Here is a 26492-nt window from a genome sequence, read left to right on the forward strand (position 1 = left end):
GTTCATAATACTACCGACACCCGCATAGTTGATTACCATGAGGAGCAGTTCGGCGGGAAGGAGATTGAACAATCTGTCGCACGTGTCATCGTCGCACGTGACATCGCTGGAAGGAGGCTTGTGCGGTGGCGGCGGCGGCGGAGGAGGAGGCGGAGGAGGGGCTGCAGACATTGTTGGCTGCTCAATCGGTGTGCGGTTTGCTGGGTGACTCGGCAGCGACGGAAAGAAGCCAGCGGTAGATGTAGCCGGAGAGGAACCAGGCTCCTATAGCGACTGCGGTGATGTATATCGCGATTGGGCCAAGTGACTGCGGGAAGACGTTCAGTATGAAGGGGTCGAGTACTATGGTTGTTAGACGATGTACGGTATTTTGGTAAGACTAGACGTACTGATGTCGGCATCAACTGGAGGCGGGTAGTCCATCAATGTGCGATTGGTCGAATAGTAGGACGCTGCAGCCTGGAGGCGCAAGAACAGTACCGACTCTGGAGCTGCAGGCGGCGCTTCCTTGGTGTTTCGGTCGTCGTCCACTGGATCGCGTCGAATGACTGAGCTATACTGTGATAACGAGGATATCAACTCGGGAGTATCAAATACGTGGGTGACTGAGTAGGTGTCAAGCCAGAAGTCGGTGGGTTGCTGGGCAGGTCAGTACAAACAATCAGGCGAGACGATGCAGGCGATATGCAACGGGAAGGAGCAGTAGACTCACGGTGGCCGGCCAGCAGATGCGCACCTCGTACCTCCTGCCGTCTTGCAGGCCGCGAAGCAGGTACCAGGACTCGAGACCGCGGGGCAGCGACTCGGTGGGAAACTGGACAGGGACTCGGATCGGGAGGATGGTGGATGAGGGCGACAGGTGGTGCAGGCCGAGGTCATCTAGCCCGGGGCGGACATTGGAGAGAGTCACAGGGCTGGGACCAAGGAATATCGTCTTCTCGACGTTGGCATTCACCGTCCAGGCCTGTGTGACGATGCAGAGCAGCCCGGCGGAGAGGCGCATCTTTGGCGGACAGCACGTGAAGATGGGGGAGAGGTGGGAGGGCAGCACTTCATTGTCTCTCACGTCGGCCAGCGCAGCGCCATGGGCAGGCAGAGGAACGGCAGGCTTGGAATTCGTGCGATGCGGTCGTGTTTCTCGCGCAACGGCCAGGCAGCTGCATTGGACGTGTAGCTTAGCGCCGTGGTCCGTGATAGGCGGACCCTTTTGGCCTAAAAGTTCGATTCCACAACACAACAGCACTTCTCCCCCACTGCTCCACTCCCACCGCCAGCAGCTTCAACCCTCGCCGCCCAGGTTCCCCCGAGACTCCATTTCGATACCCCAATTACTACCTTTCCTCGCAGCCACCATGAGAGAAGTCATCAGTCTGAACGGTATGTCGTCCCTTGCGCCATGCGCGCCCTGACCGCCTGCAGCGGGACATCCCTGGCTATTTGTTGATGCTGACTTTGTACGCGTCTAGTCGGCCAGGCCGGTTGCCAGATCGCAAACTCTTGCTGGGAGGTGAGTTGCACACGACGACACGCGCTGCTGCTGCTGCATCCTGCTGGACAGCGGCAGAAGGGGCTGCGGATAGCTCACCGCCAGTGCGCGATATACTGACTCGGCTTCCAGCTCTACTGCCTCGAGCACGGCATCCAGCCCGATGGTTTCCTCACCGAGGAGCGCAAGGCCCTGAACGACGACCACGGCTTCAGCACCTTCTTCTCCGAGACCGGTAGGCAGCTTTCGCCCGGAGCGCCATTCCGACTGCTAACAATGCGCAGGCCAGGGCAAGTATGTCCCCCGTACCATCTACGCCGATCTTGAGCCCAACGTCGTCGACGAGGTCCGCACCGGCCCTTACCGCTCCCTCTTCCACCCCGAGCAGATGATCACAGGCAAGGAGGATGCCTCGAACAACTACGCCCGTGGTCACTACACCGTCGGAAAGGAGCTCATCGACCAGGTCCTCGACAAGGTCCGCCGCGTCGCCGACAACTGCTCCGGTCTGCAAGGTTTCCTCGTCTTCCACTCCTTCGGTGGAGGAACTGGCTCTGGTTTCGGCGCCCTGCTCATGGAGCGTCTGTCCGTCGACTACGGCAAGAAGTGCAAGCTCGAGTTCTGTGTCTACCCAGCGCCCCAGGTCGCCACATCGGTCGTCGAGCCCTACAACTCCATCCTGACCACCCACACCACACTTGAGCACTCCGACTGCTCCTTCATGGTCGACAACGAGGCCATCTACGACATCTGCCGAAGGAACCTCGGTATCGAGCGCCCCAACTACGAGAACCTCAACCGTCTCATTGCCCAGGGTAAGCTGCCAGAGCCTGCTTAGAAATCCACTCTGCTAACCTGACTCAGTCGTCTCGTCCATTACCGCCTCCCTCCGATTCGACGGTTCCCTCAACGTCGACCTGAACGAGTTCCAGACCAACTTGGTCCCCTACCCTCGTATTCACTTCCCTCTCGTCGCCTATGCTCCCGTCATCTCCGCCGCCAAGGCCGCACACGAGGCCAACTCGGTCATGGAGATCACCAACGCCTGCTTCGAGCCCAACAACCAGATGGTCAAATGCGATCCTCGCAACGGAAAGTACATGGCCACCTGCCTGTTGTACCGTGGTGACGTCGTCCCCAAGGACACCCACGCTGCCATTGCCCAGGTCAAGACCAAGCGCACCGTCCAGTTCGTCGACTGGTGCCCTACCGGTTTCAAGGTCGGTATCTGCTACCAGCCCCCCCAGATGGTCCCCAACGGTGATCTCGCCGCTGTCAACCGCGCTGTCTGCATGTTGTCCAACACCACGGCCATTAGCGAGGCCTGGTCTGCTCTCTCGCACAAGTTCGACCTTATGTACAGCAAGCGCGCCTTCGTCCACTGGTACGTTGGTGAGGGTATGGAGGAGGGTGAATTCTCCGAGGCTCGTGAAGATCTCGCTGCCTTGGAGCGCGATTACGAAGAGGTCGCAGCTGACTCCCTCGGGGATGATGAGGGTGTTGAGGCTGAGTACTAGACGGCTTGTTACCGTATTGTGTAGCGTGTTTAAGAGCAGTATGGCTCTACATTGTTGATTGGAAGGTGTCTTGTTCGAAGCCTCGCTTTTGAAGAGAGACAAGTACCAGATTGATAATGGCGGGCTACGGCGTTTACAAGGAGAGCTTCTAGCGTACCTTCTTCTCCATACATGAAGCGATTTGGGATCAATTGTCCTCTTTCTATGTTACTCCCTTTAGTAATGCCAATGAATTGTCAAGTGGCACTTTCCATGATTTCTCATCTTCGCACGGATCTAATGTTTGATGAAGTATTGTAAGACGATTGATTGATCAACAAACCATCGCTATGCTACCACCTCATACAAAGAAAAGAACTAAACAGGTCTGCCGCCTACATTATGGTAGAAACATGCAAAGTAGCTAGCATAACGTCCATGTACGCTCTAGAGTATCTCAGATGAGGTGCTACCTTAACATTGTCATCTCTATATCCAAGCAAGAATTGCACAATATCTATCATTTAACCCCAGTACCTAGAAGTCGTCCTCATCGGCATCATCCCTAGCCAGCGCCTTCTTCTCAGCCAAGTCTCTAATCTTCTCACCAAGCACCTCCCTCCCATACCTACTCGCCACCTTACCCGCCAAATCCAGCATCTTGCCATTCGCATCCCTCATCAAGCTAACAATCTCCAGCGCCTTCATCCCATGGTCCTCGCCCGCCAGACACTCCAGCCCAAGCAACTGAAGCAGCGCACGGTCAATCGCCACTTCGAGCGTACTCAGCGCCGACTTCTGCGACGCCGTCGGACGCGTGTGGAGTAGAGTGGAAGAAAGTTGCGAATGCAGTGTCGAAGCGAGGATGAATGCTTGTTCGTGATCTTGCTGTTTCTCCTCGTTGGTCTGTGGCGCGTTGGTGTCCTCGTCCTCATCTTCCATGTCGCTTTCCTCGCCTCCTCTTCTGTTCTTCTTGCTCTTGGCTTTGTCTATGACACTCGTGAGCGGGATTTCGAAGCCAAATTCGGAAAGATGCGGGACGGGTGCTGAGGGGTACTGTTCTCGCCCTTTGATGATCATGCAGTGGAACTTTGCGCCTCCTATGCCTTCGGAGGATGTGGGTGATGAGGCGACGCCGACGGGCCAGTAGGACTCCTCTTTTCCGCCGCCGGCGCGGCGCGAGAGGAGCTTGGTGTCGAGCATGGGGACCCAGCGGGCTTGGCCGGTGTTTCTCCAGCCGAGGAGGGTGAGGAGGACGCCTGAGGAGTCGTAGATGTAAGGGTCGCCTTCTGCAGAGAAAAAGACGGAGGTTAGGGTTGTGCCTGGAGGTAGGGCGAGGATGTCCGAGTCTTGGTAGACGATGTCGTGTTTGATGTTTTCGATAGTGTAGAGGAGTTGGGTGCTGAGGTCGTTTTGGATGGGTCCGTTGCCAATTGTGAGTATGTAATCGCGCCATGCTGCGCAGGTGACTGCTGGAGAGCTCTTTTGCCTGTAGACGCGTACCGGAAGGCCGAAAAGTGAGTATATGCGCACGTAATTTGTCGATGTAGTAACACAGACATAGGAATTCGATAGTGCAATGGCAGTAACTGACTCCCCAGTTGGGAGATTAGTCCGCCACTCGGTTCTTGTCGTCCATGTCTCATGCGGTCGGTAGTATATCATTGCTGGGTTGCCGTCACCGGTGCTGTTGGGTTGGCAGGCGAACAATGTACCGTTCTCGTTGAGGCAAGATTTGTCGTATAGGAAGACGTCGGTGAAGTGGAAGTTGCGGAACGTGTGTTCATCGTAGAATTTGACGCTTACTGTGTGATGCTTGCCCTCCTGTTCCACGGTCTCGACATAGCCGGTTAAGGAACAGCAGAGTAAGCGGCGGTTTCCACGCCAGGGTGTGCTACCTGGTTGAAATGGCTCGTGAACTTGGGGACGAAAGAGGGCGGAGCTGTATGCGCGACGTTTCGAGGCAGGTTCTACGCCGCTAGTAAGATGTCCATTTGGACGTTTCTTAGCAGCTGTGATTGCAGGAGCATATCCAGCGCCATCATCGTCAATAACGAAATCCTCCATCTCTTCATCGCCATCCACTTGAGCTTCATCGTCCTGGAACTCTGGGCCTAGGATATCCTCCAACGAGTCCGGAGTTCCACTCCTTTGTCTCGGCCGTCCAGGAAGAGTCTGTACGTTGCCGTTTGTGAGCTTCGCCGGTTGTGGGACGCCGGCTCGGCCTTCCGAGGGATCGTGAAAGAAAGGAGCGGAGACGGTGGGCTTTTGTAGTAGGGGGAGATGTTCGTCGGGAACGAGGTCGGTATGGATGAAAAGTTCGCCTTCGTTGTTGGTGTACGAGAGGATGTTCTCCGTTGGGTGCCATGCCATTGCGAGTATTGTAGCCTTGACATCGTCGAGCTTCTTGAGCTGTTTCTGCGTCTTGGTATCCCAAAGGCAGAGGCTCAGATCGCTCGAGGTAGTCGCTAACAAAGCACCGTTCGGTGACCATGCCGCGGCAGTGATGTCGGCTGTATGACCTGTCTTGAAGACTCGCTGCCTCTCCCAATCACTCGTCGACATGACCTGTATCTGGCGCATGGCGGTGGGTGTAGCAAAAGCTCGCCCATCTGGATGCCAAAGGACTTTCGAACTCGTCTCTGCATCTGCTTCTAGACTCTTGATCATGCCCTCCACTCTGTTGACCATCTCAGGCTCCCCACCCTCCAGGTTATACATGTAAATGTGGCCGTCGGTGCAGGATACGGCGAGTTGGGTTCCGGTCTTGTCGAAGGAAACGTGTTTGACGGCTCGAGGCTGTTCGCGCAAGCTTTTCATGCTCTTGTCTTTGACGTTTACGAGGTTTACGACGAGTTCGCTGCGTCCGTTAGTGAACAGATCGGACGAATGGAGTCGCACACGTACTCGCTGGCCACGGCAATCCAGTTCCCATCCGGACTAAGCGCTACATCCCGTACTGGGAGCGTAGTCCTGACTAGAATCTCTTCGAACTTGCCATTATCGAGCGAGAACCTGCTCACTGTGCCGTCCTCTGAGCCGGTGATGAAGTAGCCATTCTGCCTAAGGATCAGTATGTTGCCCCAACCCTGGAAACGTTGTATTGCGCACCCCAGCTACGACGGCAGTGTTGTTCTCCTGACATTCATCTATTGTGACTGGCTCGTCATCAGAGCCCGTAGTGAAGACGCGGCAGTAGTTGTCGACTCCGGCTGTGACGAGTTTCTTTCCGTTAGGTGTGTATGCGAGATAGGTTGCACCAGGGGCATCTGGAGCTTCAATTAGGATGGTAACTCTGATACATGATTCCGGTTTACTTACGGGCCTGTCGAGCGCGGAGGCGCTGTGTGGTAGCCATTGTGGTATGGTGTGATGGTTGCTACTCGGGAGTGCACCGCGTTCCGGTCGACGCGACCGCGTAAAGTGGGTGAGGCTAGCGCGCTTTGAAGACGCCCCCGCCGCCCTCATCATTCCTCCCGTCAACAACATCCGCCATCGTGGACTGTCCTTCGCTTGCAATAATGCGGCTAAGTACATTTTCTTCGTTGTATCTCATACCGAATCCGATCCAGAACTCTACGCGCTCCAGCACGGGAATATAATCTCGTAACGCCACAATGCACAACAACGACCGCACCTTATACAAGAAAAGACCCGAACAGGCCTGGAGCCTACATCAACGTTAGGTTACCTACTTTGCATGTTTTTATGTTGATGTAGGCTGTAGACCATCTCATGAAATGAAACATTTCCATAATCGTGTACACTATGTATAAAATCATCATGACGAACGCCACGCTATGCACCCAAGCCCAGTATCGTCCAAATCAGCGCCAATCATGCATCCACTTTTACTCCTCTCCTAAGCGTCCCTTGGAAATTCATCTTCCAACCCAATCGTCACCTTGACATTCATACTACCCAGCTCCTGAATCAGAAGCTTGGCAGCATACGGCATAGTAATCTTGCGAACTGCCTTCTCACTCTCACAGAGCTTGCAGTAGCCACTGTATCCCATTTGACCACCTATCATCATCATTAGTAAAGATCTCAAAGAAGAGTCGAGGGAAGAAGGGAAGAGAGAGAGGAGACTTACACTTCTCACAAACATCCACATTATGGGCATCCGAACTAATCATCAACCGCTCAAGCAGCAACTGACTAGCACCATACGCAATCAGACAATCACGTTCCATCTCACCCAGACGCAGTCCACCGTCCCTCGCCCTACCCTCAGTAGGCTGTCGTGTGAGGATAGCGCGCGGACCCCTTGCACGCGAATGCATCTTATCCTGTACCATATGCTTGAGTTTCTGGTAGTAGATCGGGCCGAAGAATGTGTAGAACTGATGGGCCTCTCCTGTGATACCGCTAGTGAGGTAGTCTTTTCCTGTGTAGGAGAAGCCTTTTTCGACGAGGATTTGCGACATGTCTTCGACGGTGGAGCCGCCGAATGCTGTACCGTATTCTAGTGTGCCGTTTAGAACACCGGCTTTGCCTGAGAGGAGTTCCATCATCTTGCCGACTGTCATACGCGAGGGGAATCCGTGGGGGTTCATGATGATGTCGGGGCAGATGCCTTGGTCGTTGAAGGGCATGTCTTCTTGTTGTACGATCAGACCTGTTGTTCCTTTCTGACCGTGGCGAGAGGAGAACTTGTCGCCGAGTTCGGGACGTCGTGTTTGGCGCATGAGGAGCTTGATCAAGGTTGTACCGGCTTCGTTCTCGGTGATGCAAGCTTTGTCGATATAGCTGCAGTCAGGCATCTTGTACTTGTCGGGCTTGTCTTTGTAGACGTTGGTGGCGGGGCCGGCGGTATCTTGGGGGATGGATTTCAGGAGGTAGGCGTCGCCGGCTTCTATCCGTGCTCCGACTTGTGCGATACCGTCTTGTCCAATGGCTTGATGGCTGGTATTATCCACATCGAGAGCGCCGGCGTTGATACGGTCGGAGGTACCGTTAGCATACGTCTTCAGTGGTGTGACGTGCTTCTTCAGAACCTGACAGCGACCGAAGCCGCGATCGCAGGAGGCCTTGTTGAGAATCAGCGCGTCCTCAATATCGTATCCGGAGTAGGACATGACAGCGACGGTTGCGTTTTGACCAGCAGGCAGCTTGTCATATTTAGTGAGTTCAATGGTCCGGGTCTTGACCATGGGCTGCTGTGGGTAGACCATGAGGTATAGCAGTGTGTCTATCCTCTTGAACTGGTTGTAGGCAATCGCGCCAATAGCTTGCTTACCCATAGCGCATTGGTAAGTGTTACGGGGCGATTGGTTGTGATGGGGGTATGGGATGAGACCAGCAACGGCACCCAGGATGGTGAAGGGCTCGATTTCGAGATGTGTAGTGTATTGGTTGATTTCGCTTTCCTTCAAAGCAATGTTCGTGTCGTTCTCTTCGTTGGTATCGAGATACTCAACCAGACCTCTTGTCAGGAAGTCCTCGAACTCCATGGTGCCCTTGCGAAGCGCCTTTAGGTAGCGCGAAGTTACCTTGGACCGTTGGTTTTCGACAATGATCATCGGTCGGCAAATTCGCCCTTCATCCGTGGCGATGTGAACTTCGCAGTGGTCGTGATCGATGTGAATGCTAGTGAACTCGGAGATACGTCCCATTCTTCTGAGTTTCCGGAAGCTGTTGAGGAATCGTTTAGGTGTGTCGGTGACTGCGATAGGTGTACCGTTGAGACACACACTATATACACCGTCTGCGTGAATCTCCTCTCCAGTCTGGAAACAAATATCTTCGGCCCCCAGCATAAACACGATCTTACGCACTGGATCGTCGTCATCTTCTGTTGTGATATGCGTCATGAGCGCCAAGTTCTTGACCAAACCACAAGCTTCTCCTTCGGGTGTATCGGAGGTGCACAGCATGCCAAATTGCGAGGGTTGTAGCGCACGGGGACCAGAGACCTTTCGCGTCTTTTCGAACTGCGAACTGATTCTCGTCATCATACCCAGCGCCGCAATGTAACTCAGTCTGCTCAAGACGTGAGTGACACCGGCTCTCTCCATCTTGAAACGCTTCAAACTCCAGTTTCCAGTCGCAATGGCGCGCTCGACACCCATAGTGATATGGTTCTTGTGCACACTGAAGTGCGAGAAGGCGTCAAATTCTTGCGCTCGGACGGGTTTCTTCAGTACTTTGTCGATGCTCAACTTGAAGTCGTGGTTGAAGCGCTTGAAGTGATCTTCGAACAAGAGTGACAGCATCTGTCCAGACAACTCGAGACGCTTGTTTCCGACATAGTCGCGATCGTCCACAAGCTTCGGGTCTTGCATGGCCATCAGAACTCGACGTGCCATGAGAGCTACGTACAGTGCCTTTGGTCGGTAGTTTGTGCCTTCGACTGGGACGTGGGGAAGGACGACGTTGGACAAACACTCGATAGCCTCTAAGTGATAGTTTCGACTGCGCGAGGTACCGAGCGGCTTCTTCACGAGTCGTACGCGATGGCCAATATACTCAAGCGCTCGCTCTTGGGTGTGTATACCTTCCTTTGCGCACGCCTCGAAATTGGCAGCAAAGTTGTCTTGATATGCAGTGTCCTCGCCGGCTATCAAGAGTATGATCTCCTTGTCGGAGTGTACACCCAGTGCCTTCATCACGAACACGATCGGAATCTCCTCGGAGAGCGTGTTGTGGCGAAGGTACATGAGACCTTTCTTCTGAATAACGTACGTCTTCGTTCGCCTCTCGTGCGTAGAACTGGTAACGCTGGCTTGCATGATGCCCTTGGCACTCTCAACAATGACACGGTTCTTGTTCAGCTGCTCTTGCACCAAGATGACCTTCTCTTGCCCTCGGGTGATAAAGTAGCCTCCTGGGTCTAGCGGACACTCGTCCATGACTGCCATTTCGCGATCGTTCTTTCCTGCAAGCACGCACTTGTTGCTTTTCAGCATGATGGGCATGCGTCCAATCTTGATACCCGTCCGCTTGACCTTTGAGTTCCCACGGGTATATATGATGTCTACTACTATCGGCGCTGCGTATGTCATGTCGCGCAATCGGCACTCGTTGGGTGTGATGGTACTGCGGTGGTGGTCGAGGTCATCTTCTTCTTGTCGGTTAGGGGAGAGAACGCGGATGTCGGTGTACTCGAGGAGGAACTTGGGGTCGGTATCGCTGCGGACGAAACGGTTGGCCTTGAGGATTTTCTTGAGTTCCACATCGACGAAGTGGTTGTATGAGTCGACATGCTGCTTGACCAGTCCCTTGGTCTTCAGGAAGGCCGGCAGAAGATTCCACTTATCGCGCGCAGTATTGATCGGATCGGTCAGACTCTTTCCGTAGTAGAAGGGCTCGAGGAGGGCGGCAAACTCGTCTTTGGCGTGGGTAAGCGGCGCTTTTCGTTTTCGCGTCGCCTCTGCTGATGTGGAAGCGTTGGGATTGAGGTCAGTCGCGTCGTCGCCTGCTGTCGTCTGAGGGTTTGCGCCGACAGCGTCTACGTCCATGGCATCGTCAGCTTTCTTTACTGCGGGAGCAGCAGGAGCAGCATTCGCCTTCGCGGCCCCGCGCGGGGCAGCTTCGGGCTTCGCGACTTCCTAAAGGCAAATTAGTCCCTGGTCGCGACAATCATGCGAGACCTCGTACCTTCTTGCCCACCATTTTGTGCGACAGTAGAGCAGTCGGCGAAGGTTGAGGCGGCGGGTGAGTAGGTTAGTTCGACCGACCAGCTGCAGCAAACATTTGGCGTTCGGCGAGTCAGAAGTGAGAATTAATACTGGCCAATCGGTAATCCGCAGTAGTCAAAGCATCCCTGGGTGAGTGACCAACAATCCAGACACCGAGACTCGCGCGAGCGGAAAAGAGAAGGCGCCTACAGCTTACACGAGCATCACGAAAATCTCAAGGTAGTTTCCTTTGTTGTTGTAGAAGTGTCTTGAGAGTCTGCTTTGAATCGTCACATGTAAAGCACAAGTTATCGGCAGACAAAGTTCATGCATTTAGTGATCAGGATTCGGTTGCTACCAATGCTATGCCATTCAACGCCCGCTATGCCACCAGAAAGCTATCTTCCAAGATCCAGATGCAAGTCAAATCAGGATCACCATCTCCAGTTCCAAGAAGCTTCATGCCAAGGAGCCATAAGCCGTAAATCACCAGTCGTGCTCTGCAAGATCGTCACCCAGCGAACGCCGGTACTAGAAGGCGTCGCTGACATCCGCCTCCCCGTTTATGCTTCGTAGTGAACCCTCTGCAAGGTCAACCCTCAGCTGAGCTGTATCCGCCTCGCGTTCAAGACTGTCCCACTCCCTGAGTTTTTGCCTCTTCGCATCTTCCTTCTTATCGATCATCTCTCTCAACTTCTGCGCCTCGGCTTCAAGCTTCAGGATCTTGCTCTTGTCGTACAACTCGGGTGCTCTTTGGCCACCAGGGATCTCCTTGGGGAGGTCGGAGAGATGGTCTCGGAAGCGCATCGTACGGGGGTAGGTTGTAGCAGTAGAGTTGTTAGATCCGCGGAATGAGGGAGCAAAGGGTGCGGCTCCACTAGGTCCGCTGCTGGAACCACGTGGGCCGGATGGCGCACCACCGTAGTAGCCTCCTCCTCGTGGTCCTGCACCCCAAGATCCTCGTCGTGAGGATGGGCCAGAAAAGTCTCCTCGTCCTTCGTATCCTCCAAAGCCACCGCGGCCACCTCCACGCGGTCGTGTTGGCGCTGCTAGAACAGGGTTATTGCCCCGGGGAAAGGAGGGAGCCTGTGGTGTCAAGCTCGAAGGTCCAACTGGAGGGGATATCGCAGGGGAGGGATAGCTCCTGCTGGAAGGTCCCGTTGGTGGAGCTCTGACAAAGTTGCTGTCGCCATTGCGGTACGAAGACGACGACGGTCCAGTAGGAGGCGCGAAGTCTCTATCTCCGCGCGGTCCTGTCGGAGGACTGTCGCGTCGACGTGGAGGCGACCGCTCTCGCTCGCGACTGTAGTCTCGTCCTCTATCGGGGAGACGCTCACGGAAAGGCGATCTTGGGGCTGAGGCGGGCTCTCTGACTGGTCGGTCTTCTACCAGGGCAGCCCGACTGGGGTGGATGGGCGGTGGGGAAGAGCGGCGGGACGTCGCTGCGGAGTCCCTACCCGACGCATCGTTCGAAGCATATGCTGGCCGCGCTGGCGAAGGAGACCTGCGACTCCTCCATGTATCCGCAGTGTAAGGGTCGGGACGCTCGCGTCTTGGAGAGGGTGAGCGGCGTCGGTAGTCGCGCGTATCACGAGTGTCGCGGGCCGGAGAGTATCTGCGGGGAGGGCTTCATATAAGGTCAGCAAATGGCATGGCGCGAGGGGAGACTGAAAGCATACCTATTCACCCGGGAGCGCGGCTCTTCGTACCGGCTCGGACGAACAGGCGAGCGTATACCCCGGCTCCTAGCTGGGGAGACATCGCGCTCTCTCGGTGGTGGAGACCTTTCGCGTGGTCGCGGGGAGCGAGTATACGAGTCGTACTGATCGCGGTCCCGTCGCGGCAGCGGTGACCTTGCCCTGTAGTCATCACGTCTAGGCTCCTCCCGTCGCGGCGAGAATGCTCGGCGAGGCGGTGATCGAGGGCGTGCCCTCCAGTTGTCGTCGCGACGTGGGCTCCGGGATCTTCTCCGGAAACCAGGCGATCGACTGCGCGGACGCGATGAACGGCCACCAGGAACATATGTATCTGCCGAAGCTATACCGCGACGAATGGGCGAGGCGCGACGAGGAGGAGGCGAAGCGCGGCGGGGAGGGGGTGAACGGGCTCGGTAGCTGTCTCCGCGTGGAGAGCGTGGGCGAGGGCCAGGAGAACGCGGACGGTATGTGTTGGAGTACCTGTCGTCTCTATGGCGATGTTAGCAGATGCGCCCATAGTAGATGCCACATGCCTGGGAACATGTTTGCGCATCGGAGCCTAGGCGGCCCTTGGTTTGGAGTCGACAAACCTTCGGTCTCCTCGATCTCGCTCACGATCCCTGTCCATTTCTGCGGCGAGGGTGATGTGCTGTGCCTATCGCAGGTAAACAATACTAAGTGATGTGGTCGTAGCGATTAGTCCGGGTTGATAGCTAACGACTGCGCTTGCTGGGCGGTGGTGGCTGGTCGTGTGTTGGGTCGCAAAAAGAGAAGTTCAGAGCCAAGCCTCCAGCGACTGGACGCGTTCGTAGGTCACGTGCGGGGGAGGCGAGGCGTGCGAGCACTGGCCGTGGGTCAGTCACATTGCAAACAGCCAACCGTTTGATTCACATTCAACTTGGTCGCCGGATGTGCAATCGGGCAGCCGAGAGAGGGTACTGTGTGCGTGTGCGCGGTAGATCCAGATTTCCGTAGATAGCACTTCAGACAGCATCTGGTGTCTTCATCCATGTGCTCCTGACATCGCTACATCTTTTGGGTGCCCTCCAAATGGAAGCCTCAATCTACTCCTCAGTAGCCAAGACATTGCGTGTCTGTCGTCCCAGTCTGATGGTACCACCCCTTGACTCACGTTTTCAGCTATTGTCTTTCACATCCTTTGTCCTGCATGTCGCATCCGTCAAGCCTTTCGTCGACACGAGACGTACCGCCCCCTCCATAGTCAGCATACAATTCTTCCGTCATTCTTGTCCTTGGAAGTGAGAAATTCTTCATCTTGATTATGTTCAACTGCGGTCAACCTTGGCTGCCGCATGTAACGCCGTATCCCAATGCTGAATGTGCCGAAGCCCTACTGACCACTGACATCCGTGACGCCGGCTCGCTGACAGAGCTCTTGAAAAATGCAATCCGTAATCTTTTGTACAAAACACATGTCCTTTGCGGACTCTTGACCAACAGACCTAGCGCCTGGTCTTTCGCTCGTCCTCCCGCTTCGTGCGCTTCCTGCTCTCCTGGTTGATCATGTCCGCCAAGTCATCTTGATCGATACTCTGCCATTGGCCTTGCGCTTCGGCTCTTTGCCTTGACTCATACTCTTTCTTCAGTGCGTCCTTGTCAAGCTTGTCACTATCTGCCAACTGGTCGACATCAACCGACACATCGATGTCTCCAGCCTTGCGCTTCCGTTGTGCGTGTCCAAGCGCGTCGCGCCTAGCCGCATCCAGGTCATAAGCGTGCTCGCCGCCAAAGAAGCCACTCGCCGAGATGTTCTTCTCAGGAAGCACTGTACCGGCGCTGCGTGGTACACCCGGCTCTTCAGTCTCGATTCCTTTCCGCTGCTTCCGGAGCTGGAACTCTCCACCGATGCTCTCTGCTCCTCCAATCTCTGATGGCATGGCAGATGCTGTTGTCATCGATGTCTGGATGCCGCTCGCGTCTTCGTCGCCTTCCTCCTCGTCATCTTCGTCATCCTCCTCTTCTTCGTCGCTCTCCTCATCTTCACTCTCACCCTCAGCTCGTAGTGCTCCCCAGATACCACGCTCTACAGGCTCGCCGACATGAGTAGGCTGTTGTTGCTCTTCCAGAATGGCTGTTCCATACAGATCGCCTCCAAATTGTGGCTTGCCAGCGTCGTCGATCGGGGGTTTACCCCACTGGCCGGGCTGGAAGCCCCAGGAGGAACCAGGAGGGATCGGTGCGTTTACACCAGGGACGCGCATGTTCGGGTAGGATGGGGGAGGACCGAAGCGCTGCATGTTGATGAGCCAAGGGGGTGGATGACCTGGCATCATTCCGAGAGCCTCGCGGAGTTCCTCGCTCAGCTCGCCGGGCTTGAGGTTGACGAGATTGGTCTCGAACTCCTTGCCCTCGTAGTAGACCTCGCCGTACCGCGTCAACTCTGGCTTCGTCTGTCGCCTGAAGAAGGCATCGTATAGTTTTGCGTAGTCGATGTCGAGCTTGCCGAGCTTTCCTTGGACGCGCTCTCGCTGCTTTTGCCTCATCGTCATGTCTGCTTGCTTTTCCAGTACTGCATCACGCATCTCTGCGATACCAGTTTCCTGGATGAACTTGGGTAGGGCGAACGGAGGTTTCTCGATACCGCGTTTCGATGAGAGGTACTCGCGCTTAAGCGACCAGTGGGTCGGGACCGGAATAACGTTCTTCGCTCCCTTGATGGAGATGAGCAGCTGTGGATTTGAGGATGACACATCCGTCCACTCGACCAACTCAGGCCGGGGGACCAGTGACTTCAGTTGCGCGACCGACAACTTGTTCATCTGCTTCCGCTGCTTCTTGGAGAGCTTGGGCTTGCCATCTTCTTCGTCCTCGCTGGGGATGTCGTCGTCGGAGAGATAGATTTCTGGCTTCTCCTCGTCCTTGGTCGCCGCTTCCTCCTCAGTCGGCTCTCTGAACTTCTCGAAGACGCTCTTGTATTCCTCAAAGGCGGGGTCGTCGAGGTCGTACTGGTTCGCGATATCGTCAACGGTGAGAAGGTTCGCGGGCTTGACCGCCTGTGCTTCGTTATTGCTGTCGCTTTCGGGTGCGGGAGATTCGCTCTCACGCGCAGAGTCAGCGGCCTCTGACGGTGTCTCCTGTATGGCTATCAGTATAATGTATTGCGACGCGCGTGGTTTACTTACAGAGCGCTGTTGCTTCTTCTTCGCCCGGCGATAGGCGTTCTTGTTCACCTGCTTCTTGCCCTTTGCGACTGCGCCTGACATGGCGGCAGGGATTGCGCGGCGCGACACTAAAACTCGTGATGTTTGATGATATGCACTGCCCGGTCCGTGTATACAATCGCGCGATGTGGGTGGGTGCAAAGGGTGATGCGCGACGGGTCGAAGTCGAGGTGGAAGTTGCTGAGCTCGCGCCGAAAGATTGAGAGCCTGCCTTGGCGCTAACGGGGTCGCCCCAACCCCAGCCCTAGCAGTTAGTTGTATTCACCCGCGCCGGAACTTCAGAGGCAATTTTCAAACAACATCAAACAAGCCCAATATATTTGTGTTGACAAAAGATGCATAATTCTATACTCTTGGTCTGCTACATTAGACATGACCCACGTGCTGCTTCATACAGCTCCAGGGCTGCTACACTACGACCGATCATTGTCCTGGAAGATGTGGTTCCAGAATCCGCGGAAATGCTTCTTCTGTCCAATTTCATTCATATCCTTGATCTCTTTAGGCGTCAGCTTGAACGTGTTCGCCCTCAAGTAATCACTCAGCCTCTGCTCCTTTCCACTCGTCGTAATCGGCACAATATCCTGGTCCATGCACCACCTAAGGTAGATCTCGTTCTCACCTACAGCATACTTCTTCGTCAGTGCTCCCACGTAGTCATCCAGAGGACCGGGCTTGGCTTTGGTGGCAGGAGTGAGAGGCGCATATGCGACGGTGGCAATGTTGTTCTGCTTGTGGAATTCAAGGAGTTCTGACCTTTGCAGGTAGGGGTGGAGCTCAATCTGGTTGCATACTGGCTTGACTTTCGCGGTCTTTAGGGTGGCCGCGAGATGGTTAGGGAGATAGTTGGAGACGCCGATGGACTTTGCGAGGCCGGATGCTTGAACGGCTTCCATGTCAGCCCATGCTTTCTGGAGGTCTTCGTCCGAGCCTGCAAACCACGGCTGGTGGATGAGGTACCTATGCTCGTCAGAATTTAGATGGTTGATGCAAATTTGAGAAACATACAGGTCAACATAGTCCAGTTGCAACTTCTCCAGACTGGTCTTGATAGCTCCCGCAATGTTCTTGATGTTGTCGTTGTTGACCTTAGTCGTGACATACAGCTTCTCACGTGGAATACCGCTCTCTTTGATCGCGGTGCCTAACTCAGTCTCGGTCTTGTAGACTACCAATGATCAGCGAAGTTCTCACACCCGTTGCACAGACTGCGGCGATCAACATACCCTCGGCGCCATCAAGATGCGTGTATCCTAGCTTGGTCGCAATCTTGACAGAATCAATGATAGCCTGGTCGATCTTGCTTTCCTCGCCAGTCTTGAACCAGGCAGTACCAGTACCGTAGCCTAGCATTGGCATCGAAGTACCATCGTTGAGCTTCAACTTGGGAATGGTGATGTCGAGGTTGGCCATTGTTGCGAATGCTTTTGCTGGTGGTAGAAAGGGTGTTCCGATGTGGTGAGACGAAATCCGATTGAATTTAAGCTGGTGTCGGGCGGGACAACTTATGCTTCGAGCGCAACTGAGCATCGACTGAGAAGGAGTATGATGGCGGTTAAGTCCTACTGTGTTACGTGATTACCAAGATGCCGCGCGTGGCCCAATGCCGAAGGTGGGGTGATGCTGGCAAGCGACGTCACCGCGAGCGCCTGCCCCAAAACCCGATAAAATACATTTCATTGCACCATTTCGAAACTTAGAGCTTTATCGCTACTGTACTAGGACAGCTATTTAAAAATCACTAAGCTGTTTAACATGCGCCGAGCTGCCTGCTTCTAGGATTGTGTTCCTGCATGTCCGAAGCGCCGTCTTGACTGGTCGCCCAAGCTACTGTTGGCTAGCCTGATGAAAGCACTAGAGGATATGATACGAACTATGGAGAAGTAATGAAATGCCTTGCGATTACAGCAGTATGATGCATCGCGAGATGTTGAGAACATCGTCGTGTCTACTTTGCTTGTACCAAGTTCTACAACCCGCAGCTCTCCGGCTCCCTTCCTAATGAAATATGAATACAAGTCGCGCGAGATAGTACACTACGAAGATGACTGAATATCGCTATTGCCGCCCGTACAACCAAACGCCTCCTACTAGCCCTTACGTCCGTGTCAAGAAGATCAAACCCATCCGCATTACAGCGTGACGCTGGATCGCTGACGTGGTTGCAACCCACCGTCAAGATCGAAATGCTATTTCGTCTTCTCATGGTACGTCGTCTTCTCGTGCTGTGTCGACACGCGTTGCAGCGAAACCACTAGATAGCGTTAGCAATTGCCTGCTGTCAAATGCAGACATCCCATTGTGCTTACCGAAGTCCTCGAGGTTCCTCTGCTTCTGCTTCCTCTTGAGAAGCTTTCCATGCATGAGATTGTCAAAGCCTTGACTACCTTGCAAAATATAATACACTCCCGCCATGATGCAGAAGATGCCGAAAGAAAAAGCCCAAACACGGACCACGGCAACGATGTTTGTTCTTCCTCCCACAAACCAGCCGAAGATGGTAAAGCATGTGGCGAGAATGTCGACGACCAGAATGGCGCCTGCTAGCTGCCATGAAGGGATGGATGACCAAAATGGGCCGTTGGCGCGGGTGATGAAGATAAGCCAGTTCTCAGTCAAAGTGATCTCGAGAAAGAGGATTGGATCACGTTGGCCGTGGTTCTGAACAATTCCGCCTTCGACGCCCTGCTGCTCGCCTGTGAGGTAAGGCAGCATTGTCGTCATTGTAATCCAGGTACCTACAGCGAGGATGACGCCAAGGAGGATTGACATCCCCCAGAGTTTTGGTAGGTTCCATTTCACGGGAGTGCGACTGTACGGCGCATTATCGTATGCGATAGCTAGCGTCGCTACATTTCAATTAGCCCATGCAAGAGGAACGTGTAGAGTTATGCTTACCAATATCAGCAAAGATTGCGATGAACACTACCAGTTGTAGGTTCAGGCTCTCGTTTAGTATGGCGATCCACAGGCCCAGGAAGATCTCGAGGTGTAGTGACAACGCGATACGGTAGACGACGTAAGCATACATGCGGTGGAAGATTTGGCGTGAGGTCTTCAGCGCGTCGATGATTGCAGAGAGACCGGGGGCGAGGAACACAATGTCGGCAGCAGAGCAGGCGGCGTCGGAAGCGCCTTGCACGGCAATGCCAGTATCTGCCTTCTTCAACGACGGCGCATCGTTCACGCCATCGCCAGTCATCGCGACAAGGTATCCTCTCTGCTGCAAAATCTCTACAACGTTGTATTTGTGCTGTGGGAACACTTCTGCAAAGCCATCTGCACCTTCGACGAAGTCATAGAACTCTGAGCCAGGCATTTCGCCGCCGCCGCTCAGACCTAGCTTCTCAGCATCGAAGATGTTTGTGCCTATGTCTAGAGTCAGCCAAGGGTTACGCGTCGAGATAGTTATATCCTTACCTAGGCCGAGCTGACGCGACGTCTCTCGCGCGATGCCAACGGCATCGCCAGTCAGCATCTTGATGGAAAGACCCAGTGACTTCGCTTCGTTGATAGTACGATACGTGTCGTGACGCGGAGGATCTGAGCATGGCATAATGCCCAAAATCTCCCAGCGCTCATCTTCGCGCTTGCGAGCAACACCAAGCGAGCGAAATCCGCGCGTAGCAAACTCCGCGACCTTGTTCTTGTACGAGTCTACGACATGCTCTGGAAGTTCACCGTCTTCCTCAACAGTCCGAAGCACGAAAAGTGGAGCGCCCTTGACGCATGTTATGCGCTCACCTTGGGGTGACTCGACGACTGCCTGAACTTTCTTGGATACTGGGTCGAATGGATGAAATCTGATGGCTTTGTACTTGCTGAGCACATATTTGGCACGCGGATAGTGGCGTAGAGATTTGAGGAATGCCTTGTCGATGGCATCGATACCTTTCTTCTTCCTCGATGCGGCCAAGCAGGCAGTAAGCATTAAATCCTCTGGATCCACCCCTGGAACAGTATATGGCTCAGCTAAGGAGAGCTTGTTCTTTGTCAATGTTCCAGTTTTGTCAGAGCACAGGATCTCAACGCCAGCAAGCGATTCGATGGCGGAGAGCTTCTGCACGATGGCTTGCTTCTTGGCTAGGTACGCTGCACCGACTGCCATAGTCGTCGTTACAACAGCAGGAAGGCCGACAGGCACTCCGACGATCGTTATGGCGAGTGTGAACCGGAGGATAGTGACGATGTCGTTGGATCGATAGAAAGAGCTAATCCAGACAACCAGCAATGATACGATGACCAAAACCAACAGAATCGTTCCAATGCCGTGTAGTACCTGGGTGAAGTGGCCGGGCCCGCTGGAAGCACTGGCAACGAGCGATGCTGCACGTCCAACGAACGTCGAATCGCCAGTAGCTGTGATGACAACGAAAGCCTCGCCACGCTTGACGGCGGAAGATGCGTAGCACGTATCTCCTCGGTGCTTGTCGACAGCCAATGATTCTCCCGTGATCGAAGACTGATCAACCTGCACGAACGCATTCTCCGTAACGATGCGCCCATCAGCTGGAACGATGACGCCCTCCTCGACTTGCAGAATGTCGCCAGGCACCACGTCAGATGCTTCGATCTCAATCAAAGTGCCGTCGCGTAATACAGTAGCCTTGAGGGCCAGCGTCTTCTTCAGTTCTTCCACGATGGAGCCAGCCTGGTACTCTTGGATGAAGCCTACACTCGCATTCAGAAGGAGCAAGCCGCAGATGACACCAAAGTCGACCCAGTCCTGGAGTCCTGCAGCGAGAATGGCAGCCGCTTCCATGACAAATTGGATTGGTCCGACGAAAAACATCAGAAATTTGACCCAGTTGTTCGTTGACTCCTCTGCATACGGTGAGTAAGCGCCGATCGTGGGAAAGTAGTATAGGTACCTTTCATTTTGTTCTCGCCAAATTTCTTCCGCCGTACGAGTACCTCTGCGGACGTTAAGCCAATGCGCGTGTCAGTCTGTAGAAGTTCTTCTGGGATGAGGCGTGCGCCGCCTGGTTGCTGCGCTTCTTCCTCTTCATAATCGGCATTTTCTCCATCTTGTGACTCCAGATCTTCGATGAGCTGGTCTATGTCCTCATCCTCTTCTTCATCGTCCAACTCGATGTCATCCATGTGAACGTTCTTTTCCTGGAAATGGTACTTGTCGTATGTCTGGCCATTTGTTGGATATATGCCGTCGCGATCCGGCGACGTACCGGCTGGCGACTGCATTTAGTCAGCTCTGATTAGACGGCTGGTAGGTTAAGCCTAGTGTTGAGGCTCTATGTCAACTCACCTCCGACATCTTGATGTAATGCTAGTCGCTAATAATGTCAAACACTATATGCAGTTTGTTCTCTGTATGGTACAATCGGCCAAGAAATGTTTGTCGGTTACGCGGAGCGACTAAGTACGTTGCGAGTGCATCAGCGTCGATGTTGAGTGATGGGTGGCCAATGCGCTTTCATCCGTGGAAAGGACTCCGCTGAGGCATCGTTGCGCGGGAAAGACTTCAGAGCGCAGAACAACAACTCTGAGCCGAGACACCACGCGTGGTGCGTTGAAGAACACAGTCGCGATCGCGCAACGCGACGTTTGTCGTCGGAGGGGCCTGCAGGAACGACCGAGGTGGGTTGGAACGACTCTGACCGGAATGTTGTGAGAACCCCACGGGTTGATGAGGCCACAAGGACGCGCATGATCAGCCTAGCCTGTTTTGAAGTTAAAGGGTCACGTCGAGAACCAGCCGCCAAGATAAGGTGGCCAGCTTGCGGGATCGCTGGGATTGTGAGCTGCGGCGGCCTGCTCCAGGGCTTAAGATTATTAGCTCGGCCCTTGGGGTTTAGTGCATTTGGCATCGCAATCTGTTTGGTATGTAGTCTGCGTGTCTATATTGCGTTAGTATGAGCAAAAGACACCAGACCATAATTTCATCGTCTAGAAACCGCAACGTATACGACCCTCATCGTGTTACTTGATTTCATGATGTTCTGCTCGAGGACTCGTGGTGGTGTATTGCGCGATAAACTTCCGTGGGTAGAATCCTAAGCCCGCGCCTAGCATGGCTATCCCATGTCACCAATTCAAATCGACCAAATATTGTCACAGATCATCTTCGACATGACGTAGCGCGTATTCCTGTCAGCTTACCGATGACACACGAGCCTCGCAAGACGATCTATTACGACTCTTCTAAGAGGCTGGACATGGCAGAACGGAACACGAGGATTATTTGGATGAGCTGTTCACCAAGACTAAGCTTGACAAGGGCGCTGCGACGCACAGGTCATCCTCAATCTGAGTGGCGCATAGTGAAGTTGAGTTCTTCAATCCGTTGACTCGACGCCATAAATGGCTCCAAAAACTAGATACGATGAACTTCGTGAAATTGGGTCGGCGGCAGCGCCAAGTTTGACTCGACCCATACCGAGTCCTACGCATCCGTCAAGCATTTGCTTGCCGCAAATATGCTATCCCGAATTTCATGTCAGTAGGTCTGGCTAGAAGTGTAAGAAGGTCTTGCCACTACAGCAGCCCATCGCGATGTGTGTGTCTGTAAGACCCGGTTTACTGCTTCTGGCGGGATGTCCCTATCCCGTCTGCGTGGAGAGCTTGCACAACAGTCTCTTCCAGCAGGCAGATAAGTAGTATAGGACAAGAATTGAGTCTGCCCTTATGAGAGATTGACCGCGCGCTGAACTCGTAAGGCTGACGCGTAAGATCCCTGAGCAATTGCTGTGCTTTTGGGAAGATCTGAGCAAATGTTTTGTAGGGTTCCGGTAAACCCACCGTGGACCCAGTTGCCGTGACGTTTCTTTTTCTTCATCTGGAACAGTATTGCTGGTGCACGGTGCACCAACGTGGTTCCAAGGTCGCCTCCGTCCGCCTCGACGCTACCCATAGCGTGATCGGACCTTCTGAAGCCCTTCCGTCAACACAGCGACTTGAGTAGGGCTCGAAGGACTGTCACACTAGACGTCTCCCGCCGCGCATCATTCGAGAAGCGTTCTTCTCATATACTTGTAACGCATACGTGCATTCCTAAACTCAATTTCCTCGCGGCCTCCTGAAGCAGATCGGCTTACCGTGCTCCCTCTCTCTGGATCCACCGTTCGCGCCTGATGCAACCCTACACTGCCTGCGGAATGCGCGTAGACAAGGGAAGAGAACGCGAAGTGTCGTCCACCTGAGCGTGGCCGAACCGCGGGATGCCAGCTCGTCTGCTACGCGCCGCTGGGACATAGTAGAGCTGCGCATAACACCGCTTCTGCTGAGTCTGGTAGGCTGTCCGTTCCACAGATACAGACGGAGAGGTCGATGATCGATGGATAGAGAGACGCGCTGGATTACTGGCTCAATATCGGCGTTGGCTCCTGGCTGACAAGAACTACCCAGGTAGGAACGAGGGAGGGAGGTCGCGTCGATTTTTTGCAGACTCTGACAAGCAGCTCGACGTCTGGACAACCAGAGATTGTGCCCATGTTGCGCGTCCTCCAAGCCCTGCCGAGTATATCTCTTTACCACGAACGTTATCTAGCATTGCAGCCAAGACACCGAAGATGAATGGCAAGTTGGCTGAGGAGACGCGTCCGAAGTTTGGTGGGGTGTGGCCCGTGCGCGGCCCGAAGACACTTCCACTTCCACTTCAAACTTCGCCCGTCTCCACGAAGTTTGTAACTTCATCATCTCTACAGCTCTCGCTTGGGGTATGACGCTGTCGGAATTCTCCCGACCGAAAGCTCCTTCTGGAATTCTTTGCGGCCATCCGCTTCGCTAGCACTTATCGCTGCCCCTCCATAGACCTGCTCTTGCTTTCTTGTTCGTTTGGTGTTGTGGAAACGAGATCGGCTCGCAGCAGCATTTCAGCGACGGCAGTGGGTACCTTTCTACTCCTGCATACTTGAGGTGCTCGCCTGAGTCCTGGTATTATGGTAGGCTATCTGCCATCTTGAGAGGTATCCGTAAGACAAAAAGAGTTGGGATCCAGCGATTGCCAGGTAGGCGGCGGATATCGCACCATCTGTATCGACATACCAGGATACGACGACTGGACATGCAATATGATGGACCGACGGCGAAAGTGTGATACAGTCGGTTCGGGGTTGCCTCAGGTCCCATTGAGGCGTCATGCTCCCCCTTTTCCAAGCCCTTTGTCCGCAACCTGCATCGAGAGGACAAACATCGTCTCGTTGTGTTCGGTGCCGATGCTAGCTTCGTGGGCGCATCGGGTGTCGTCCAGCGTCTGGTATAGCTGTCGCGCAGGGAGGGTAGTTGGGTCTTCTGCCGGTCGATGAGCGTCGGAGGGGGCTGCCACTGCCGTCAGCACACCAGGTCTGGCGTCGTCGAGTGCCATCAAAAGGGCGCTCCACTGGAAGGCGTGGTAGTGCACCTAAGATCGCTATAGGAGGCATGTCCGTCGGCAAGCTGTAGTCTGGTCAGCACGACTGGTCGCTCTACCACGAGAAACAGGGTGATGCACTTATCAGAGGCGCCGTCGATGTCTCCTTCAGCCAATGCTCTGCTGTGGATGGTCAAGTCTCAGGGGCCCTTGCTGTGAGGGAAAGGGTCGGCTGAAGCGTCGGTTCGCGTAGCTCCTCCGTCGGTCACGTTCTAGCTTGATGCACGTCGGTATAGCTCGCATTGCAGCTGGCTTAAGAGATCTACTCAGGCTCGGTCTGGAATATAGGGAGACTCAGGAGAGCTTGATCACAGTAAGAAGCTTGTCCGATCAGCCTCGTCGTTGCGTAGGCGGCGCTCCGGGAGTTAGCGTATCTTGACGCCCGAGCTTCAGGCCACTGCGTACAAACTCGCTCCCTCCCTTACCCCACCACGACGATACATCAGTCGCCGGCCACGATTTCCGGGCGGTTACTCAGTACATTGGCTCGTAAGTTACCCCTCGCTGCATAGCTCAGGATCGAAGGGCTATCAAGTTCGCGTGCAGCAACCGTTGACAGACGTTGTGAGCAGAAGCGATACAGAAACTTCACGAGAGTTCGCTACTACGCACAATCTTAGCAGACGTCTCATCGGTATTCAAGCATTCTGATAACGAAGCGGCTTCTACTGCGGCACTACAACGCCAACACACGAGTCCGACAGACCTCACCGTGAGTAGTCTGCATTCCTGGCCGCCTGCTAAACTGTTATTGACGTCTCTCACAGTTACTTTGCTACGCTTGCTACGCAGAAGTCCTCCAGCTTCGTCGTGTACAGCCATACGGTCAATCAAGACGAGCGACCACGAGCAAGTCCGCAGTCACCATCTACCACCCCGGAGAGCAACCGAACCAGAAACGCCCAAGATCATGGCCAGCATGTGAGCGACAATGCTAAGGTTGTTCTGAGTTAATACTGACATCTCAAAGGCAAGCGTTTGGACCTCGTCCCCGTACACATTACGATAACAAGGTGAAGCCTTGCCTGAGCGCCATGCCCGTCGAGCTCCAACGTAACACTCTGGATTATGTCACCGACACCCCTTCGGCTCTAGTCAATATGTGCCATGCCTCGAACGTCCTTTCGCATGTCGCGAACGAGTTTCTGCAGGCGGGTAGATGTCTCGAAACAAGTGGCGAAGCGAATCGCACCGCGTTCGACTTGGCTGAGTACCTGTTCGCCTCTGGAGGTGTCATCCGGCAACAACCCATTTACGGCTCAGACACGAACGATAACAGAACTGATCGTGTCATGGTCATGGCTTCAGTATTCACTACTCTCATCATCACTCGACGCTCGCCCTATCTCCGCCCGACCGAGCTTCACCCACTCGATGATGGCGCCATGGCGAAATACAAGAAAACCATAAACTCCTTCCGGGTTTTGTCATCCTACGCGAAACAGAAATGGTGTGAAACGCTTTCGCGTGGCGAGGACCGAGCCATCCTCCTCCTCTTGTTCTCAGTCCTTCGCCGCCTGGATAACCTTGTCCTGCGCGGCAGCACACACTGTCTACCTTTAAGGAGGTCTCTTCAACGCACGGCGGATTTCTCCGCAATCCGCGTTCTGGAACTATCCGACATCACCGACAGGGCGCTTTCTGACAGCTGTCGCTATATCATGACACTCTCAAGTTTGGATGAGCTGATATTCTCTGACATGAGTCTGACGCAGCCCAAGATCCGAAATCTGAGGGTAGACACGCTACACATCGACACCCTTCGCTTCATACGTTGTTATGCAACGCCTTCAGCTGTCGCATGTATGGTTACAGCCTGTAGGTACCTCGAGACCTTCGAGTATACGGTCAGCGGTGTGCAGTACTACAAGTCTCACGACACCTACATCGGGAACAAAGATCTGCCGATGGTTGATCAACTGGGCCACAATGATCTTGTGCTGAAGAATATCACGATCAGCTCCATGGACTTTGTTCCCAAGCTTGACTTCTTGCGCATGAGCCCACTGCCTAGGTACTGGGCGCTGGAGTATCTGGATGTTGAGACGCGTTACTTGTTGCCTGATAAGGTGAACGGAATACCCCAGGATCGGATCGATCATTCAATCGTGATCAATACGATGAGCAACTTTCTCCAGACGCTCATTCTACGCGATTGCAGCTGGGACAAGATGTTGCTGGTAATGAAGCTGTTTGTGAGGGCGAAAACCAGTGGAGTGAGGTACCCTGACTTCACAACACTCTTCGTTAGCTACAGGAAGCCCATGACCGAGAATTCTTCGGCCCTCGCAAAGTTGCGAAAGCTTGCCTCAGCTTGTGAGGCTGCTGGTATCAACGTTGTCACCAAGGCCAAGGAAACAGGTTGGCTGAAGAAGTCCCGCAAGGGTCCCGCTCGTAAGTGATACTGCAACTGGAGTTGACGTCGCCACTCTATCCTTCTGCGAGTGTCACAAAATCCTGCCCGATCTTGGTAAGAGGTAGCTAGTAATGTTCAAAAGGCTTTCATGCACACGATAAGTTCATGGCAATGATAGACGTTGGTCTCAGTCCATACTGTCGACTACACAACCAACTACATATGTCGCGGATGTACAATAACCCAAGAGATCTTCTTCAATAGCCTTAATTGACAATTACTTCT

The 26492-nt window shown here is 54.1% G+C and overlaps 9 protein-coding genes across 9 annotated transcripts; 2 read left to right on the top strand and 7 right to left on the bottom strand.

Moving 5' to 3' along the window:
* Positions 1-181: 181 nt before the first annotated feature.
* J4E92_006192 (uncharacterized protein) lies at positions 182-1003 on the bottom strand (the record flags this gene model as incomplete). The annotated part of the gene is made up of 3 exons (XM_051497563.1): positions 182-342; positions 390-639; positions 713-1003. 3 exons carry the CDS (start codon positions 1001-1003, stop codon positions 182-184), a joined length of 702 nt encoding a protein of 233 aa, XP_051352210.1.
* A 349-nt stretch (positions 1004-1352) lies between these two features.
* J4E92_006193 (uncharacterized protein) lies at positions 1353-3003 on the top strand (the record flags this gene model as incomplete). Its single annotated transcript, XM_051497564.1, has 5 exons — positions 1353-1377; positions 1467-1507; positions 1619-1721; positions 1771-2301; positions 2351-3003. The coding sequence occupies 5 exons, from the start codon at positions 1353-1355 to the stop codon at positions 3001-3003; spliced, it is 1353 nt and encodes a 450-aa protein (XP_051352211.1).
* A 516-nt stretch (positions 3004-3519) lies between these two features.
* Positions 3520-6340, bottom strand: J4E92_006194 (uncharacterized protein; the record flags this gene model as incomplete). The annotated part of the gene is made up of 4 exons (XM_051497565.1): positions 3520-5842; positions 5890-6041; positions 6094-6251; positions 6304-6340. The coding sequence occupies 4 exons, from the start codon at positions 6338-6340 to the stop codon at positions 3520-3522; spliced, it is 2670 nt and encodes an 889-aa protein (XP_051352212.1).
* Positions 6341-6844: 504 nt separating this feature from the next.
* RPC2 (DNA-directed RNA polymerase III subunit) lies at positions 6845-10599 on the bottom strand (the record flags this gene model as incomplete). Its single annotated transcript, XM_051497566.1, has 3 exons — positions 6845-7008; positions 7079-10535; positions 10585-10599. 3 exons carry the CDS (start codon positions 10597-10599, stop codon positions 6845-6847), a joined length of 3636 nt encoding a protein of 1211 aa, XP_051352213.1.
* A 536-nt stretch (positions 10600-11135) lies between these two features.
* J4E92_006196 (uncharacterized protein) lies at positions 11136-12365 on the bottom strand (the record flags this gene model as incomplete). The annotated part of the gene is made up of 2 exons (XM_051497567.1): positions 11136-12219; positions 12292-12365. The coding sequence occupies 2 exons, from the start codon at positions 12363-12365 to the stop codon at positions 11136-11138; spliced, it is 1158 nt and encodes a 385-aa protein (XP_051352214.1).
* A 1399-nt stretch (positions 12366-13764) lies between these two features.
* J4E92_006197 (uncharacterized protein) lies at positions 13765-15525 on the bottom strand (the record flags this gene model as incomplete). The annotated part of the gene is made up of 2 exons (XM_051497568.1): positions 13765-15396; positions 15445-15525. The coding sequence occupies 2 exons, from the start codon at positions 15523-15525 to the stop codon at positions 13765-13767; spliced, it is 1713 nt and encodes a 570-aa protein (XP_051352215.1).
* Positions 15526-15896: 371 nt separating this feature from the next.
* Positions 15897-16896, bottom strand: J4E92_006198 (uncharacterized protein; the record flags this gene model as incomplete). Its single annotated transcript, XM_051497569.1, has 3 exons — positions 15897-16443; positions 16492-16651; positions 16710-16896. 3 exons carry the CDS (start codon positions 16894-16896, stop codon positions 15897-15899), a joined length of 894 nt encoding a protein of 297 aa, XP_051352216.1.
* Positions 16897-17672: 776 nt separating this feature from the next.
* On the bottom strand, positions 17673-20758 carry PMA1 (plasma membrane H+-ATPase; the record flags this gene model as incomplete). Its single annotated transcript, XM_051497570.1, has 6 exons — positions 17673-17737; positions 17793-18332; positions 18382-18852; positions 18904-20307; positions 20355-20679; positions 20750-20758. The coding sequence occupies 6 exons, from the start codon at positions 20756-20758 to the stop codon at positions 17673-17675; spliced, it is 2814 nt and encodes a 937-aa protein (XP_051352217.1).
* A 4127-nt stretch (positions 20759-24885) lies between these two features.
* Positions 24886-26253, top strand: J4E92_006200 (uncharacterized protein; the record flags this gene model as incomplete). Its single annotated transcript, XM_051497571.1, has 1 exon — positions 24886-26253. One exon carries the CDS (start codon positions 24886-24888, stop codon positions 26251-26253), a length of 1368 nt encoding a protein of 455 aa, XP_051352218.1.
* Positions 26254-26492: the final 239 nt, after the last annotated feature.

This window comes from Alternaria infectoria (assembly GCF_024043175.1).
Source record: "Alternaria infectoria strain BMP 0036 chromosome Unknown scaffold_9, whole genome shotgun sequence".
NCBI lineage: Eukaryota > Fungi > Ascomycota > Dothideomycetes > Pleosporales > Pleosporaceae > Alternaria > Alternaria infectoria.